At 35.6% G+C, this 20,412-nt stretch overlaps 1 protein-coding gene across 1 annotated transcript; it reads left to right on the top strand.

The window, feature by feature from the left end:
• Positions 1–765: 765 nt before the first annotated feature.
• On the top strand, positions 766–19,846 carry LOC110034675 (AT-rich interactive domain-containing protein 5-like; the record flags this gene model as incomplete). The annotated part of the gene is given in 9 exon segments (XM_020738956.1): positions 766–780; positions 1,494–1,586; positions 12,219–12,341; positions 12,445–12,496; positions 12,585–12,654; positions 18,925–18,991; positions 19,435–19,485; positions 19,572–19,664; positions 19,745–19,846. Coding segments are annotated over 9 exon segments (666 nt in total), but the record flags the coding sequence as incomplete, so codon positions are not given.
• Between the last annotated feature and the right edge of the window lie 566 nt (positions 19,847–20,412).

A 20,412-nucleotide genomic window follows, 5' to 3' on the forward strand; every position in this document is an offset into this window, starting at 1 on the left:
TTGATTGGTTATTTTTAGTTTGCTTATTATAAATAGGTTGTGGTGATACCTGTTGAACACCTTTTATTTTGGTTTTTTTTTTTTTTAGTTATGAGGGATTATTTCATCTGATTTTTCTTTCTTTGGAGAATTGCATCTCCAGTTTCAAGTTGTATGTCTGTAACTTGATTGGGAATGGATGGTGGAACCTCGTTGTCCGTAGACCTCCGACATTGTTGCAGACTACCTCCCCTTAATTGTCTTTCCACATAAAACAACCCAGCTGCCTTATATCTTCCTTCCCAGATATCTTTTAATTTTCAAACATGACTATTTGTTTTTGCAATCTAATCGAAAAGAAAAATAAGTTGACCGACACCATCTAGAAAATTTAGATGGGTGTCAATATGGCGGAGAGTAAAGGTACATTTATAAATTATTTTTAGCCGAGTATGTTAGTAGATCCAAAGTTGGGGTCATGATGAGTAGTCAAATCTTGCTGTCCAAATGAACATATTTTGATGGGTTATGATAATTTTAGGAAGGATTGATTGAAAGATGATTATATTAGAGGATATTGGTAGCAATATTTAATGAAGATAGGCGAAAATGAGAGTAGTTGTGGGCATGAACATTAGAAGGTAAAAGATGCATCATTATGAGTGGTATATAAAATTGAAGTGAAATGATTAAGTAAAAAATGGTATATGCAAGATATTATGTACAGAATTGTATAAAAGAAATAGTGCAAATTAGAGTAGGTACCATAAGCAAGACTTAGTGGAAATGGATGGTGAATTGGTATTCATAAGGTTACCAAATGTTGGTTAAATCTAATATTGATGTTGATTAGGACTGTCCATTTTGACCCAAAGATCAATGCCGAGAAAAAATCATTTTGTTTTTTATATCATGCTCATATCAAAACTAATGAGTCGATTGCTGAGCCATGTTATGCTTAAATCAACTTGGAATTGAGCTCTGCTTAGATCATGTTGAATTATATTTATATCAAATTGAAATGTATATCTCCGTGTATACTTAAATAAATATATGTACATCTTTTCATCTATATGCTCATGCTTGTATGCTTGTAGGTTTGACTTATAGTTTGTTCTAGTACATGGAATTTGTGATCAAAATTGAATCAAAATTTTACTTTGATCCAGTGTGAATTGAAATAATTCTGGCAAACTTAGCTTGATTCGATTTCAATAAGATTCAACTTATATTCAATCCTTGCTTGGCATTTATGCTTCACAGTCTTAACATGATGACAATTTTAGTGACTTTTTGTTTGTTTGAAGTGTGCCTTCTTGTTTTTTATTTTATGATGAAACTGTGTTTCACCAATTTTACTTGTGTTATTTTTATATGATTGGATCAAGCTGAACTTTGGCTCTATATCTTCATAAGGAAGGATCGGTTACTTTTTGAAGGAGCACTATATTTTATGATTGGCTGTACTTTGTCGGCCAGCATTTTTCATCCAGCTGGTCTATTTTATTTGTCAGGCCCTTCTTGAGTACGAGAAAGACAAGGTTCGTAATGGTGAGCTCCAAATACCCGTGGCTTCTATTCCTGAGCCTATATCTATGGAGATTCAGGTGGGTTTCTTTGATTTGTTGTTTCAAATTTTTTCACGATTTATCGTTATGATTTGTTATGTCCTGCTGTTAAAGCCCTTTTCACTTTTTCAATTATTTATCTTTATTTCAGATTATTTCAGATTGGTTATCGTTTACAGTTTTTTCTGACATTTTTTAAGATTCTAGTAACATGCACAACATAACTGACATTTCTTCCCTTTTGATGCTAGAACCTAATTAGTCTTCGTGGTGGTTCCTTGGTAGTAATTGAGTTGCTTGCCGGTACCTGACTAATCTGCCTTCCAAAATTAATGAAGCACTATGAATTGTTTGTGGCATTTACATACATGGCACAGAATTCTTATGGATTTACGTATCTCACACCTAAGCTTTCATATTTACACACATCACTCAAACTTTTAATATCACATAAAAAATAGTACTATTACCATTTTTCAAAAGTGAATTACACCTTTTCATGCATAGGTTTAAATCACCAAAGCACTATATATGTACATATGAAAGTTTAGGCGTGAGATATGTAAATACATAAAATTTGTGTGCTAAGTATGTAAATTTCCATTTTTTTTTTGGCTTTAGATCATTTTTTACTTCTGATTGTTCTTACCATCTTTATTTTGATTACTCGTGTGGCAGTTTTCTTTCTATATGAATTCTTGGAATCAATATTGTTGAATGTTTTCAGCCAAATTAATGTCTCACTTGTTCTGAATCCTTATTGAAATCTTGATAATCGGCTGGTACTATCTCTCTGATTTCTTGGATAGATATCTATTCTGCCATAAGCCTTTTAACTATAGTTCCAATAAGTTCTTGGAAGAGGTGACGTGTAAGGAATGTTGGTTAAAATGAACCATAATCATCTTTATGTATGAAATGTAGAGCTTTCCATACTTGCTTTTTCTTGCTTATTGATATGTTGATGCTTTGATGCGAGTGATTTCATGTATTAGAATTGCCATGTTTCGCTATGTATTATTTTACAAATTTTTTATTCGATGATTGCTGTTTGTAGGATATTTTTCTTTGAAAATTTCACAATGAAAAAACTGTTTTTTGTACGGGAATTGATTGGTTGGAATTATACTTTAAAAATGGAAGTTATTGCTGTCATGGTGCTCTTCGGATAAACTCTTTCTTTGAAAATTTGATGATCTATTTAAAATTGAGAAGAAAGTAAATCGTGCACACTTTCTTATATAGAGCTTTCAATTACTTGATATGTTGGCGTTTATTGTGATGTTCAGCCTTCCAATGCGACTAATGTCACATTTCATTGTTTCCACGTTCATCCACGGATATGGTTTAGTGAATTATAGGTGCTACAGGTTGCTAGTTAGAGGGTATATTTTGCTGAAAATCTTCTACAGTGAATACTTTTGATGAGAATTTGAATTACCAGGAAGAGTTCCATTTGGAATGATAATATTGGAGGGTTGTCAGATCAAGAAGAGCTGGTGGGAGTGCTAGATAAGGACAATTAGAGGCCATGAATTCATTGCTTACTAGGAAATACCTCTCCTATATATATATATAGATATTTTATTGTCCTCAGTCTGCAGGATCCGGTGAATCACGAGCGTCTCTCTTTCTTCTGGTGGGAGTTGATACTCCTTGCCCTATTTCTTACAATTTTCCTTGTCGCTCATCTCTTTCACGACACCTTGATCTGTGAGAGTGACTACTCTGCTCGTTGGATAGCTGGAAGCTATGTGGCTATAGCCGTGGCATCGGCAACGCTTCCTAGGTGATACCTTATTGGAGGAGCTACCCTTCTCTGGTTTCTTACCGCTTTGATCCAAAGTGTCATACCCTTGTACGACCTTGCCTGTGTCTCCCGGAATATCTTTGTCGGTCGTGATAACTGTAGGTGATTATCTGCCTGAAGGTTGCTGCCTGAAGGATGATTGTTGTTTGTTTTGCTTCTGCTGTCTTTCCACCTTTAAGGCTAATCTCTTGACATCTTCTAGCGTTCAACACGGTTGCAGTTGCACCACATTCCTAATAACAGGCTTCAGCTCCCCAAGATATCGGGCTACTATACTTTCTTCTGGTTCTTTCAGTTCGCACTTCAGCTGTAAGTATCGAATTGGGCTGTGAATTCCTCCACTTAAAGCTCCCGTTGTTGTAATTGTGGAGTTTTAAGAATGTCCTGGCGATATTGCGGTGGGAGGTATTTCTCTGCATTGCCTTCTTCATCATCTCCCACTTAATTATCTTCTCATTACCTTCTCTTTTCTTCCGCCTTCGTAGATTTTCCACAAAAGGAGACATTCTACTATAGTTTAATGGCAGCTAGCTTGACTCGTTTGTTCTCTGGTACGTCTTTATACTTTGAAAATTCGTTCAACTGATTGCAGTCATTCGATAAACTCATCGGGGTCCATACCTCCCTTAAATTCTGGGAGGTCCATCTTGATGCTAAAGTTCTGCTGACTCCCATAAGTGGCCTGTTCTCTCGACCTTCTTTGGTATTGGATATCAAAACGACGTGATCGATATTCCTCGTCACTGTGATCTTCCCTGCGGAAGATTCATCTCTTCGTCTCAGTCTTCTCTTTGACTCCTCGATCACAATCGAAGGTAATCTCTTCCTGGTTTTCATCATGCAACTCTGGTAGTCTCCGTTGTAGACGATAGATTTCTCGTTTAATCTTTTCCCAGGTCAAGTCCGGTGTATCTCTTCGCAATGGCATTGCTAGGGTTTGGAATTGGAAGGAAAAAATCTGGTAGCAGCTGCTTGAGTAGGGGTGGATGCTAGGAAACCCTAGGATGGGATTAGGGTCGGGCTAGCTCTGATATCAAATGATATCGAAAATAGTAGGAAAAACAATGGAAACACAAAAACAAACTTTCATTAATCTTAAAATAGGGTTACAACATAACACAAACGAGAAATGATAACACAAAGCATAAATTACCATAAGCAAACACCTCTCGTGTATTCCAAGGGTGATGGAGGCCGGCGAGATGGGTCGAGATGGCTAAAGCGGGTGGTGGCAGCGAGGGGGAAAGTGCATAATTGCGGAGACAACAAATATGGATAGTCGTAGGTGTCTAGCGGCAGGCAGAGGTGTGGCTGGAAGGTGTTGGACAACAAGGGCGGCGGTGGTGAGGAACAATCAGTTGGGAGTGCTGGGAAGGAGGGAGGATGGTTGGATAGCAAGGTAAAGCTGCAGGTATGGGGAGATTGAGTGCAGGAAATGAAGTAGAGGATAGACCGACGACCATGGAGGGGAGGAGACAAGATTAGGAAAGATGAAAGGAATGGATACAAAACCACCTCAGAGTAGGATACAACCAGAACACCACCACCTTCTTTGCTACAACTTTAGAACAGGAAAAAGGATTCCACACAAGAGATATAAAAATAAACACTGCAAGAATTGAGTCCACGCACAGGGGACGACAATTTATAGACTCCCAAGAAACTTCTAGACAAAAGGAGAAGAGGGTGGGCAAGAAAAATCCACAAAACGCAACAACCCACGAAGCTTTCCTGGATTGCGATAGTTCACGTCTCTTCCCGCCTTTGCGAGAATTCGTTATCCTCGCCCCACTTCTGCCATCTTGATTCTTTGCGTGGGATTCTAGCCCCACGGAATCAAAGCGCCGGTCCCGGGCATTTTTTTAGCTTCTGCATTAGGGCGCTGAGAGCACCCTGAATTAGGGGTGCAGTTAGCGCCTGTGATAGGGAATTCACTATTTAAATGTGTTTCTTGATTTAGACATTTAATTTCATTAGACTCGGATGGGCCTTCGAGCAATCCGAGTTGAAGGTGGCTAAAAATCTGATAGAAAGAAGAATATTTGGGGATGCCTTTGAGTTCAACTTCTATCAATAATCACATGATGACTTGCCAATGCTCACCTTATGAAGAGGAGAGATAAAATGCATTCCTATTAGGACCTTGCCTGCTAATGGGGCTTGTAAAAGGGAAATTTTTTTTGTTCAGACTCCGAATGTAGCTCTACGTGCAAACTCCAATATTATGGCGACATCTGTGTTAAATTGCAGAGGCTATTTCGGGGTTATTAAAATGGAACCGCATAGGTTATTTCTGGGTTATTGAAGAAGAACTCATATATTCCACTTCAATAATTTAGAAATAACCTCCGCGGTTCCACTTTAATAATTTAGAAATAACTTCCACGGTTTCACTTCAATGACCCCGAAATAACACTGCTGGTGTTATTTCTGGATTATTGAAGAGAAACCATTTATTACAATTCAATAACCCCGAAATAACCCAAAAATAAACTCTACGGTGTTAGTTATGTGTTATTGAAGAGAAACTCACTGCGGAGGTTATTTTGGGATTATTTCTGGTTTATTAAGGAGTCTACGGTTTCACTTTAATATTTTTTAGTTGGGCCTGAAATAGCACCCATGGCGATATATTACTGGGAGTCCGCTCGTAGAGCTACGTTCGGAGTCTGGACAAAAACCCTGTTAAAGTGGGTATTATCTTCATCAATTTGAAAAGGCTTAGCAAAATTGATAATGAAGAGTATAAGGTTGATTACTTGGTGAAATGGAAAGGTAATGTAGGAAAAAAACATCCAACATGGGAGACAGGCGGTTCCTTAAAAGCATTAAAAGAGATGATTGCTTCATCTTTCTCATTGAAGAAAACACATTGTTGTTTATATGTCACCAGAGCTTGATGTTATCCTACTTTAGGGAATGTTTGATGATAATATGATCTTGATACTTGTGAATGATATTTATGTTGGGATAGCTCAAAAGTTTCAATGATTGTGAAGTAGAATGGTTGAACAAGTTTTGAGATCTCAATACCAATAAAGATAAGCACACATTTGTCTTGTGAAGTAGAAATTTGTTTTTTCAGAATATGATACTTCATAAAAAAAATGTGCTTGCATAGTGAAATTTAATGTTTGAACAAAATCAATAACAATAAGCACAAGTTTGTCTTGGGAAGTAGAAATTTGTTTAGTTGACAATCTGGGACTCGAAAAAAATATATGTTTGCACAAATGATATGAAATTTTTATCCCATCAAACACCTTAGCAAATGAGTGAGAAGTTCAACCAATTAGAGAGGCGTCTCAGAGATAATTGGAGAATGATGTCAAGACAAATTTCTTTCAAGTCACCCGTGCTACATTAGCGCTCTTTCTAAGCACTAAGTCGGCCTAACTTTTAAACGCTTGGACTTGAAAATACGAAACCCATTTAGGAAAGAAGTAAGGAGAGGTTATTGGAAGAAAGGAACGCTTCACTAAGGTATGAATGTTTATACCCTTGGTTGCTTGGAAACTTTTGGATGATTCAAATGATGGGGCGGGCTCTCTATTTATAGTCATTCCTCAATTCCTAGAGGAATTCTAAATTACATTAGAATAAATTTATTTTCTAGATAGTTCTACATTATTCTTTACATATATATGATTCTAGAGATTTCCAGAATATCCTAAAATTCTCTCAAAGCTTGCCTCTTTCAACATATATTTTGGATTGCGGTGTAACTTTCTAGAATTCTTTAGATTATTATCCTTTTTTTATTTTCTCTAGAAACTTCTTCTCCATGGCTAATGGGGTATGACTAACCCTTTCTTGAGATGGCGGTGCGTGACACTCAACCCCAACTAAGCTTGCAATGCTCTCAATATGCCTTCCTTCTGATACTATTGGATCTTTTCTTTTCCAAAATGTGTCTACATGTTTCCAGCTAGCTTCACTATTAAGTAGACTTTTCCGCTTCATGAGGAACTTATAGTTTGGTACCCCTCTTCGACAATTGATCTGATCAACAAACTTTTCATCCACTTTCTTATCTAAAAAAGTGATTACTGTCATTGATGCTTAGTTAGGGTTTTCTTTTTATGGAACTTGTTTTTACTCCAGATGTCTTCTTTTCTTGGTCATCCACTTCTTTGTCCTTATTGTAGTCTTAAGCAGTGGTGCTCGGACCAACTTCTTTTGTTTACTCCCAGACTTAGCTAACTTTAAAGCAAGGTTTTTTTTCTCTCATAACTGGTTGTAAAGAAGAGGGGTGTCGTGTAGTGAGAGTTCAAGGTTGACGGCTCAACCCCTGGCTTCAACCTAATCTATTGGTTTATCTCCCTTCTAGATGGTAACTCCTTTGGTAAATCTGTAAGTAAGACATTTTTGAACTCATCAATTTCTGTTACTACCTCACTTGGTGCGTCTTCTTGGGGTTTTGGTTTGTCATCATTTGCGCCATGAATAATGGATAAGTAGCTTTCCTCCTCTTGTCGGATATCCTTTTTGGATTGGATGTTTGATAGCATCACAACTTGTTGCTTGTTAGTTCTTATTGTGGTGCCAGACAAGCTTGATTGCCTTTCATAATGGAAGTGATATTGGCGAATGATATTGAGAATGCCTTTACTTGATCCAAGAAATCTAGCCCTAGGATAATTTTAAATTCATCCATTGAAATGACAAAGAAGTCCAATGTTTCAGACCAAGTTCCGGCATTGGTCTTTACTTAGGCTATTTCATAAATTGGCCTTACTGTTGAATTGACTACTTTGATGGTGCTTGCTCTTCCAATTGCCTGTAGTCCTATCATTTGTGCTTCTGCAATGGAGACGAAGTTGTGAGAAGCTCTTGTGTCCAGCATCGCTTTAGTAGTCTTCTCATCTATCACCATCTCTACAAAGAATAACCCATTTTCTTGGAGTTTTGGGGAAGAATGCATCAAATTGAGCAGTTGCATAGATCCTACCTGTGCTGCCATATTGTTTCCTGTTATTTCTTCATATTCATAATGGCTTGTAAGAAGAGAGTTCAAGGCATTCTTTTGAAGAAAATCCCTTGCCCAATGAGGGCCATCACAAAAGAAGCAATTGTTATGTGGTTTGATTTTGTTATCCTTTTACTTTTCCTCATCTTTGCCCTTGGAGGATGATTCTTAGCTAGTCTCTTTCTTTTGTTGCCCCTTAACTCTCTCATCTTTGACATAGGCGCTCGTCTCTTCCCTTGGCTTTATGGACATCTTTGCATAGTCAATCTAGCTCTCAACGACGATGATGAAGATAGTGAGATCTTGCACTTTGCGCCTTCTAAGCTCCGTCTTTGCCTACGATTGAAGTCCATCCATGAATTTAAAGTGAGCATCATTGTTTGACATGTCAGGGATTTTAAAGACCAAACTAGTGAAGTCATTAATATACTTCCGAATTGATCCTACTTGTTTAGGCCTCCGTAATCGGGGTCTAGCCTCGTCCTTTGTATTTTCAAGATAAAATTGTCGTGCGTGTACTTTTCTCCATGTCTCCTCGTCTTCTTCTCCACTACAACATGGCGGTGTCGGAGAAATAAAAAACTGCAAATTGGATCTTTGCGTCTTCATCTGTAATGCTCATGGCTTCAAAGTGTTGTTCAAGTCCCCATAAAAAGTGGTCTTCTTCTTTGGCGTTTAGAACTTCTCCAAAACTTTTAGGCTTTGACACTTCGATCCGCTTGGCTTCGAATATATGGTTGTTGGTTGATGTCGCTAGTGCTCTCTTGCATATTGATATATATTCCCGCATCTCCTCCAAGTTGGCTTGTAGGTTGTTCATCTCTTCTTCATGAAATTGTTGCATATAATGGAGCTCCCCCATTAGGTCTTCTTGCATCCTCGCATTTTGTCTCTTAAGGATTTCTGCAGCTGGAGCATCATGTCTCTGATCGTGGAATGGTTGGTAATGTTCTCCTCAAGGTCATCCACCATTTCGCTTAAATCCTCTATCTAGGCCTTCATACCATTCGTAGCCTTCACCCGAGCAAGGCGCGAATTAAAGCCATGAATGATCTCCTTAGACCTCCCATGTGATTTAGATGTAGCAGGATTTTGTTGATTCTCACAACCTCGTTCTTGTTGAGATGATTCCACATTTGTGGCCTCAGACTCCATGAATTGCTCTTTGACACTCTTTGACATGCCTTTAACCTTGATTCTGATGCCAACTGTCATGAAAAAATTTATCTCAAGTCACCCGTGCGGCCTTAGTATTTTTTCTAAGCGCTAAATCAGCCTAATTCTTGCAGTGCTTGGACTTGAAAATACAAAAATCCTTTGAGAAATAAGTGAGGAGAGGTTATTAAAAGATAGGAACACTTCACCATTCTTGCAGTGCTTGGACTTGAAAATACAAAAATCTTTTGAGAAATAAGTGAGGAGAGGTTATTAAAAGAAAGGAACACTTCACTAAGGAGTGAATGTTTACACCCTTGTTATTTGAAAACTTTTGGATGTTCAGATGTGGCGGAGGGACTTGTATTTATAATCATCTCTCTAGTCCTAGAGAACTTTTTATATTACATTAGAATAAATTTATCTTCTAAATAGTTTTATATTCTTTACATATACATGATTCTAGAGCATTCCAAAATATCTTAGAGTTATCTTGAAGCTTTGCTCTTTTAGCGTATATTGTAGAATCCAACAACCTTCTAGAGTTCTTTAGATTATTCTCCTTTTTGGTTTTTTCTGGAATCTTCTTTCCTATGACTAAAGGGGTGTGGCTAACCCTTTCTTGAGATAGGGGTACGTGAAAATGAGGTGACAAAAGGTGGATTGTAGCAAACCATCAAAATCTTAGGATTCTTCAAGGAGGGAGATGACTGAGCAAAAATAGGGAGTGAAGATGAGTAGCCTAAATCAGGTGAGGAGATGGCGTAAAAAAAATGTAAAATGAGAAAATAGAGTGCCATTTGGAAGGGAGAGTGGAGGTTGGAGAATAAAATTAAAAGGTGGTTCATAACCCTACAAAATTCTACAAATGCCAAAGGCAACATGCATCAGCATGGGAAGCCACAGTAGACGTGGTCAATCATTGTGCTCATCTTGGTGATGGTCAAAACCACAAGTTCGAAAAGTCAAATGGAAAGCCTCATGTAGAAGCTTGAGGCCTGAATCAGGCACGCTAAAAAACTAGTAGACATGTGGATAAGCACAAGGTGCAAATCAAGTGTGCATTATTTTTGATGTAAAACTGACCATTCTAGTGAGCATGAGGGTAGAGGAGGACAAGCTTTCTTATGGGAGCAGAAGGATTTAGGAATCTGGGGCTCAGGCATCTACTTGCTAGAGGAGCACAAATGCATTTAACATCAACTATTCTGTTCTTTTAGTTTTTGCCATTAGAATTTTTATTGAAGTGGCCAAATCATTATTGCTACCTATTCATTCTTATTAGAAACTTTGACCTTTTTGGAGTTGTGTTAGGAGCTTATACTGACTACTATGGGCGGACCCATGTACGGTAGAGGGAGCCAATTGCTCTCGCTCAAATTCATATTCAACTTATATGGGAGGGCAATTTGGTCTTTTACCTCTCCTGAAATATCAATTTTGTTCCTATTGAAATATTATTTTTCCCTACGTTTTCTAGTAAATAAAGGGGCTGATTTCGCCCCTGATAACTAAATATACTTGGTTCAAACGATTGTGCCAAAAAGCTGATGACCGGTCCATGCTTGACCCATTGCTATTCCCATTAATTGAAGCAATTGAATGGTACTTGAGATCTTACGTGCATGCTTGTTGCTTTGTAAATGATAATTATAACCTTTCCAAATTATTGTAGCGACTGAACAAGTTGTAATCATCGTTAATAATTTGTATTTTTTTCTTTTTATTGGTAAATTTTTGGTAATTTGGCCGTGTGCTTCAAGGTTCGCTTAAGATTTATACATTAGATATTTTAATAAATTTAAATTTTAGATCTTTATTGACTTAAATTTGTTTTCTTTTTCCATTTTGTCCTGGAGCTTAGCAGCACAATAAGAATCCCCATGTTCACTGATGGGTTTCTGTTTAGAAAATTGCAAATGTGGGAATTTAATTAACTCGCAACTTATGTTTAACCTAAAATTAAGTTTGCAAGATGGTATCTTGACAACTGAAAGTGTAAATACTGGTTTTGTTAACTGTTGTGAATTTCAACAGGATCAAATGTAGGTGTTACACTTGTCAGCATTTAATTTTTACTTTCCAGCATTTCATTCCTTCCTATTAATATCATTTAGTCATCCATATAGACTGTTTTTAAAGTCATGTGATTTATAACAATTCTCTATAAAATGGGGAAATGTAAATTTTTTTTTTTTGTTGGTAAAGCAGGTGCAAGCCTGTAATTTTTATTTTTATTTTTAGTGGTAAAGCAGCTTCCATGGAACCAAGTTTACTAGGGGCATTTTTTTTGAAAGTAATATAGAGTAAAAGCCGTTTTAGTATTTCATGTTTGTAAAGTCTAATGTGCTACTTTTCAGAATTATCCTAATTTAGATTGGTAATTCAAGCTTTAATAATTATTAAAAATTTGATATGGAATTAGTTGTTTGAACAGTGCCCATTTATATATTGAGAAATTTACATACACATAACTCACACCTAAACTTTCACACACATATAGCACTCTGGTATTTTATACCCACACATGAAAAGGTGTATTCACTTTTAAAAAGTGATAATAGTGCTATTTTTGATGTAATATTAAAGATTTTAGTGCTGTGTGTAAATATAAAAGAAAAGTTAGGTGTGAGATATGTAAATATATAAGAATTGTGTGCTTTGTATGTTGATGCCTCTTATAAATTTAGATGAGCCATCCCATTTATTGATTCTCCGTGTTTGTTCTTTTGATTAGGCTGTGAGCAATCAAGCATCTGGTTCCGGCCGAGCTAGAAGGGATGCTGCTGCACGTGCCATGCAGGGTTGGCACTCTCAAAGGATGCTTGGTAATGGTGAAGTTGGGGATCCAATTATAAAGGTTTTTTTAAGTTTTTAATGGAGTTCAATCTTGTGATAAGGTTGCATTTCGTATGGATGCTGTTAGCTCTGCTGCAATATTTCATTGTGTTCTTCTTTTGCAGGATAAGGGCTCAGTTTCTCTTTTCAAGAAGGATAAACACCTCAAGTCCATTGGTAATTCTTATTTGAACTTCTTATATCTGCTTTTGAAATCATATCAGCTTCTAATTGTTGCTGATCTTTTCTTTATATTTGATTTAAGGTCAAACACTAAAGAGGAAGAAGTCGTCTAGCCTTGTTAAAGCTGCACGCACAAAAAGTCTCAAACCTCAGTTAAGATCTTTCCGTTTACAAAATTTATAGTTGTTGTTTTGATGATGGTCATGTAAAATCTTGCTCATTTTATCACTGTCAAATACTTTAGGGAAGTTGGCGATTTTTATAGGCTGCCTTGTGTTATTTTAGGACATTTTGAAAAGGAAAAAAAAATACTCCTTTAGATCGATAAATAATAATCTAATACAAGGATATATATAAAGGATATTCACCCTCAATTTTTTGACTTGGATCAATCGTTGTGCTTGTTGGGCTATTATAAATCATATCTGCCTTTTTAAGATCAGGTATATACAAAAACAATTTCTTTCCTTGATTTTTTTAATCTCCATGGTAAGAAAATACATAGGGATTTAAATCCTTGATTTGAAATGTGAGGAAAGGAATGTTTTTAGCTTATGTGTTTCAAGGACATTATTTCCGGTTAAAATTATATCCTCCATGCATACAATTAGCACGGCTATGTTCCCATCTTATGAATGTTTTTAAAAAAGTAATATGATTGGCCTGCCCTCGAGTGTACCCTTAATTCTTGAGAGAGTGAATTTTTAAACTATGCCTTTGGACATTTGCTATTGCCTCACACAAGACTTTCTTATATTAACATTATTTACTGTCAAGGATTTTACCCAATCATAGGGGCACATTCATATAAAACTTCTCCAAGTCTCCATTCAATCAAAATTAGCAGCAAATGATAAGAGAATTTTTATTTTTTTTATTTTTAATTTTGCAACGGGAGAAAATGCTTGTAGACTGTCAATACCATATTTTTTAGTGAATTTCTTCGCATCCAATCTAGCTTGTTTTTTTTTCAATGGATTCATCAGCTTTATATTTGATAGTGAGTATCCATATGCACCTTATAGTTTTCTTCTCTTGTGGCATATTCTAAATTTTCATGTTTTATTTTTTTTAAAAGTTCTCATCTCTTTATAAATAGCTTTCTTTTATATAAAAATTTTAGATCATTGTACACAATATTTGGAATCTCTATACACAATAGTTGCGAGATAAAAGCTTGAAAAGAAGGTGAGAGGTGTTCATGGGTTATATATATGATAAACGGTGTTTAGTGAAGGGATAATCATATTGTCAGGATACAATGGGAAGGCTATAACAGTTATTTGGCTTAATTTTTTGGTTGGGAACTCAATACTTAAAGAGGAAGGTTTGATGGATATATTACTTGACAGGTGTATGGATTCTGGGTAGTGCGAGGGTTTGTCAAGCTCAATCTGTTGAGTTTCTTATTTCTTGGAATAGTCAATATCACATGGTTACAGCGTAATAGATTATTGGATGGCCTTCATGATGTCATGATCATTATGAGATTGCACTATGGGAAGATTTATATTCTCAATATTTAAAACACCTAATCCCTTGCTTTCAATCATAAAAGAAGTTAGAATTGGAGATGAAACATTTTTAGTTTAGAGGATTTATGTAAATTTTGGACAGTTTCCCCTTTACTCTTTAATGAGAGATGACATATTATTGATGTTCAAAAAAGATTACATTCATGGAAGCAAAACCTCTTTTTGGAGGAGGTTCATAGGATTTATATCCTCTATGATTTTGAGAACAAGGAGAACACTTTTTTGCTTTGGTTCTATTTTTTTAAGGATTATGTAAATAAAGACAACACGACCAAATATATTTAGGGTTGTTTAAATGAGAGCTTTTTTGAAGGGTAAATTTAAGACGCAAGAGCGATGGTACCACACGATTTCGCAGGATCGTGGAATCCCATGATTCCTTAGTATTGCGAGAAATCTCTCCATCGTGGATGATTCGCCTAGCTAACAATTTTAGCTGATACTTTTCCTCTTTGGCTTATGTTCTATTTATTTATTTCTATTTAGGTTTATTTTTTATTAGGAGATTTTCTTATATTTTGTATTTTAACTGTTCTGAGACATTAGTGTGGTTTTATATATTTTGAGAGTTATTCCTGATTTTTTGCTATTTGGTCTGTTGTATCTTGCTCAGTAACATGTGGTGGATCCTTCTTACCATTTATATCCCACTGTTTTGCTAGTCGACGTCCTTTATTTCAAACCAGACAACTGTCAACATTCCATATCTATTTCCAAACAATGCCGATATCCCATATTTTCACTTTCTTGCTATTCCACAACCACTTTCTCTCTATATCCCCTTTCTAAACACCTTCTAGGAGCCTTAAAACGGTGTCAAGGTGTTTCAAAATTTAGCATTCTATTTGGGGATTCTTTTTGGGCTCTTCTGTGCAGTATGAATTGCTTTATTTCAATGCATTTAGCTACCTTATTAGTAAAGCGGAAAGCTCTCTGAACTTTTTATAGGTGTTTGTTTTTTTATATGGCCGCCGGGGTGTCAATACATGAAATTTAATGGTTTAACCCTCTTCAAGAAAGTAGCGACTCCAATAAATTTTGAAGTACTCATGACCATTATCACTCTATAAATTTTCAATATTAATTTTTAATTTTATTTGCACCATGGTGTAGAGGTCTTTGATTTCCCACTTTTGATTCTTCTTTAATCACATCCAATCGTTTGAATGCGATTGTCAATAGAAGTGATGAGCTGTTTTTTACCAGAGAGGTTAGTAGTCTGAAAAGGTTGCTAAATATCATTATGAATCATGGTAGGAATGGTAGCTTTGTAGGATTATGGAGAATAATACACACAATGATGTTTGACATTTGACAAACTACACATTGAAAAACAATAGAATTTTTATTCTGAAATAGACTTGAAAGCAAGCCTTGGAAATACCAAAGAATGATTTATCACTTTTATTGGAGTCAAAGGTTAAGCAATGGATCTTAGAATGGTTTATCCTCAAAGTGGTGTAGCCATTTCTTTTCCCTAGCATTGCCAATCATCTTTTTGAGACCTTTTTTGAAAAATCATAATGAAGAATAAAAATTAGCTTGATAGTGATGATTAAAGGTGATTTTATCAATGGATAATAAATTGCAAGGCAATTTGGAGCATGAAGAACATCATGAAGAGTTAACAAAGGAGTGAATTTGACTGGTTTTATCCCATCAAAAAGTTAGAGAGAGTCTTCAGTAAGTTTGACCATTTTATTATATGAGAAGAATAGTTTAAAGAAACTACTCATAGAATTTGTTGCATTTGAGTGGAATGATCCACTAATGAAATGGCTTAGAATTGACGTTAAAACATGCAATTTTGGATAATTATCTTTATTAGCCAAAGAGGAGGATGGGGCTATAAAGAAAATTGAAAATTGAAATAATTTGTATGGGTATTCCAATTATTTCTTACTGAAAGGGACTATTTTTTATTTGACGGAAGGCTCCTCATATATACAGTAGATTTTTTATAGGGGACGTTTGGACTTGGGCTTCCAATTTGCAAGTTTATTGTAAAGTTTCCAACAAGATTCCTTTGTATGTCATGGTTTCATGTTGTTAATTTTATTCTATTGTTGCTTTTAGAGTCAATACCGTTGGATATCAGGGATGAGTTCTCAATTTCTGGAATGGAGATGCTTCCCTTGTTATGTAGCACGGCTTTCCCCATGCTTCCTTATTTCATACTTCTGAGAAAACTTCTCAAACTGAAGGCAAGAGTTTTCCGCAAGATTGTGTTCTCCTACTTCATCTAAATCTTGATTGATGATGCAAGACATGTGTAAACTTATATTGTCTTCTTTTTTCTTGTGAGGCTCACAGAATTGTATATTTCCCAAACAATTATCATAGCATTGTTCAAGCTCTTGCAATAATATCACAAATTCATTGCAAAATGTGGTGACATCATGATCCTTTTGTTTGGATTGCCAATGTCGAGTTTTTAACTCTAATATTTTGGAGGGTTTTTTAAGATCTGAGTACAAGTTGTGTGCTACTTCACATACATCTCGGGCAGTGGACAGGATATGGCGTGGCTTTCCAATGACTAGGTCTATTGAGTTGGTGAGCCACACATTGACAAGGGAATTCTGGAATAGCCATTTTTTCAGGGAATGATCACTTGTAGCAGTTCTTATTATTTCACAAGTCAAGTATCCAATTTCTTTTGAACTGTCAACAGCTATTATTATAGTTTGAGCTCACTCCCCAAGTTGTGATGTGCAGGGAAGTGGTTTGCACAATGAAGCCCATGTTAGTAGGGTTATCGACACCATAGGCGTTGGGTTGTAGGTTCTGAAACGATCTGTTGGGTATTTGCCATCAGTCATAGTAGCCTTGTAGGATACGAAGAAAGAAGTATTGCAATCTACAACTTCTGTGACTTTGCGGAATGGACATAGATTTATGCCATCCATGAAAGAGACAAGCCCAGTAGCTCTTTGTGAGGTGGTCTTGGGCTTAATGGCAACCCTGCGTCACAGAACAATAGGATGACTGAGGTTTCAGATGAATGATCATCCTCATGTCTCAATGCGATTGAAAACGAAATGGGCAAAAAATCTTAGAACTGAACATATGGAAACCGTGAAAAGAGACTTGTCTAACACATCTTTTGTGAAGAGAATGAAGCCAAATGATCTTGTAAAAATAGGTTGAGAGAAAAAAAAAACTATATGCTGGTCTCATATCGCATGCCGTAGTGAGGAAATCGAGGAAAATGAGGCTGTAGCTCTAATAGCATGTTGTTTTTGGTATTCCTGAAAAATTTTTCATTCACACAACAATAATTTAATACAAGGGTGTAATTAGATGGTATTTATTACAGAATCAAACCATGATCTTTCTAATTTAAAACAATAGGAATAAAATAATACATCACTAAATCTATCTACTCAAATATAATTTATTTATTACAAATTAATTATATGTTAATTAACTTCTATTATTCTGACTCTTGAAAGCCACTCACATAATTTGCTAGCTTTTATTGCACTATTGATAAGATTAATTAAATTTTGGTAGGCTAATATTTAGATTTCTGATTTGGAATTATAAGGTTTTTGAGAAATCAGCGGAATATTTTATTGATATGAAAAAAGAGGTAGAAATACATCTTACATGAGTTCTCATATAGAAAAGATATGAAAAAGGTAATAGCTGGAAAGGGAAGACATAACACCTATAGTACAATCAATCAATTCCTAATAATTATTTGGTGATAAAAAGAAAATGATAAATTAGGAAAGGAAATGAATTTAACCCTCATAACTGCTAACAGAGTATATTGTCCTTGAGTGGCTAGCTTAGGAGGGGAGATGTCATTGAGTCGAATCAGTGAGGGTAAATTCTTAATTAATGGAGAGGTTTCTTATGGGTCATCATTAAGTCTTTATTTCACTTTTCCCTAAAGATTTCAGGGAGGAGAATTTTATGCCAATGTTTGGTGGAACAATTAACGTGAAGTGTCCTTGACAAAATAGTAGTGGGGAAAATATCGTCCGAGGTGTATGACTTCAGATGTAACTAAAGCTCGGTATGAGGTGCATGAAAAATACTTTGTAGTTTGCGCCTTATTGTAGCGAAGCTTATGCATTTTTTATTTGAAGCATGTGCCTAGGCATTTGAGACATGCACTTGAAATCATTTTTTAGAACACGTTGAATCATGATTGAACATGATTTGAACCATGGTCGAATATGGTTCATGTATTGTTTGATTAAGTGTTTGAGCATAATTTTAACCATGTTCAATCATGCATTGTTGTGCCAAACCTTGAAGCCATAATCCTTGAACCCATGACTTCTTCGATTTAAGAGTTTATGAAGTAAGTTTCAATGAATCATTTTTATTGAAGTTTTCATCAGATATTGTCAAAAGCTCCAAAAAATTTTAATCCGTCCACATAGAATAATAACTTCACAGTGGCGTTCATAAGTTTTTTGAAATAGAACTCGAAAGCCACTTCTAGAGTGCTACTTGAGTTGTTTTGTTGTATAACAAGCAGAGGTATATGATACTCTTCATAAAATAATCCCGTCAGCACTTTTAAAGTGAATTGATCAATTAGTTCTGATGCTTTATTAAAGTACATAATAGATTAGATTGTGTGGGAAATAATGAAAGATTTGTACCATCAGCACTTTTTAAAAGTTATAGTTGTGGTATTTTTGATGTGATATTAAAGATTTGGGTGATACAAATGTAAAAAGTTAAGTTTAGGTATTAGTATGTAAATACATAAGAATTGGGTGGTACGTATGTAAATGCCCAATTTTGTGTTCTAGGATATAATATGTATAATAAGCTATTTGTGATACATACTTCAAATGTTTTAAGTTGTGTTATATTTTAATTATTTATCTGTTTATATAAGATTGGGTGTTTTCTTGACAGAGTGGACTCCATTATTGTTGATGTTGGGGCGCCTGCTGATTGGGTGAAAATAAATGTGCGAAGAACGGTCAGTATATGCGAAACAAATTTGTTCAAGTTTAATTCCTGGAACATTTTTTAAGTGGATCTACAATCTATATGGTGGAACCAAGATGTGGCTGGATGAGATACTGTTCACCCCAAATTTTTTACTAAACACTTCATTATTATATAATAAATTAAAAAAATTGATCCCCTAATGTTAAGTATTTAGTAATAAGTAAATTCTAACTTGATCATATTTATTACAGTTTTAAAAACTTTTAGGAGATTGTAGTTTTAAAGTTCAATTATTTTCACCCTTTGTTTTTTGATTTTGCCACCCATCATTTTAAGGCATTTACATACATACCACCGCATGTTAATCATCCTTTAAATTTTGATTCCGCCACTGTCTAGAATGTAATTAACTTGTGGTTTATATGTGATTTTGCCTTTCTTACAATTTTGCATATGATTGTTAATCTGCAGAAAGATTGCTATGAAGTCTATGCTTTAGTTCCTGGACTCCTTCGCGAAGAGGCAAGGCTTATTTGACTAGATCACAACAATCATTTCCTACTGCTATTGTTATTCGATCTAAAATACTTGAGCTTTAATAAATTCAGGTACACGTTCAGTCAGATCCAGCAGGTCGTTTGATTATTTCGGGCGAACCCGAACAGCCCGATAACCCTTGGGGCGTTACTGCTTTCAAAAAGGTCAGCCTTCATGGCTCTTTCACTTGATTCAGAAACCAACTGCTGCTTCATTTAATTAACACACAGTAACCTTTAACCAGGTGATCACATTACCCTCACGGATTGACCCGCACCAAACATCGGCCGTAGTTACATTGCACGGCCAGTTGTTTGTTCGCGCTCCTTTCGAGCAGTCTGATTCTCGCACCAGCAACCCGTTTTTTTTTTTTTCCGTAGCGGATCCAAGAATAGCTCTCAGATTCACCTATCTGACCTTAAAAACCTGTACAAATCAAAAGAAGTCATAGGATTCTTAGCCTATTGACCATTATTTAGTGTTTTCTAGGACCTGTAATGTTAGTGTAGGTGTAGCAGCAAGATGTTTCTAGTTTGGAATCAGGTTCCATCCAATGTTTTAGTGCTCTGTTCTTCTTCTGTTAGAATTTTTTTTTTTTTTTTTTTTTGTGTCAAGATTATTTTGGTAGTGTTCTGATTCTTACCATACTCTTACATGATCTGGATCTTAATCATGGGAATGACTATTGGAACTTGTATTATATATTATATATTTTTTAAGATTTTTAGTGGACTAAATTGTCAATTTTTTTCAAATGGAAATTTTCAATGATGTTGAATTTTGGAAGATCTTAGGCTTTTTCAGGTATCAGTCTTGTGATGTGTTTGTTGCCTAGCTTTATTTGTTTAGGGTTTGTTTAGGTTATTATTTCATGTAATTGTTATAAAGTGCGGCTTTAGCATGTTTTGTATA

The sequence above is a fragment of the Phalaenopsis equestris genome, unplaced genomic scaffold (genome assembly GCF_001263595.1).
Source record: "Phalaenopsis equestris unplaced genomic scaffold, ASM126359v1 Scaffold000002, whole genome shotgun sequence".
NCBI classification, from domain to species: Eukaryota; Viridiplantae; Streptophyta; class Magnoliopsida; order Asparagales; family Orchidaceae; genus Phalaenopsis; species Phalaenopsis equestris.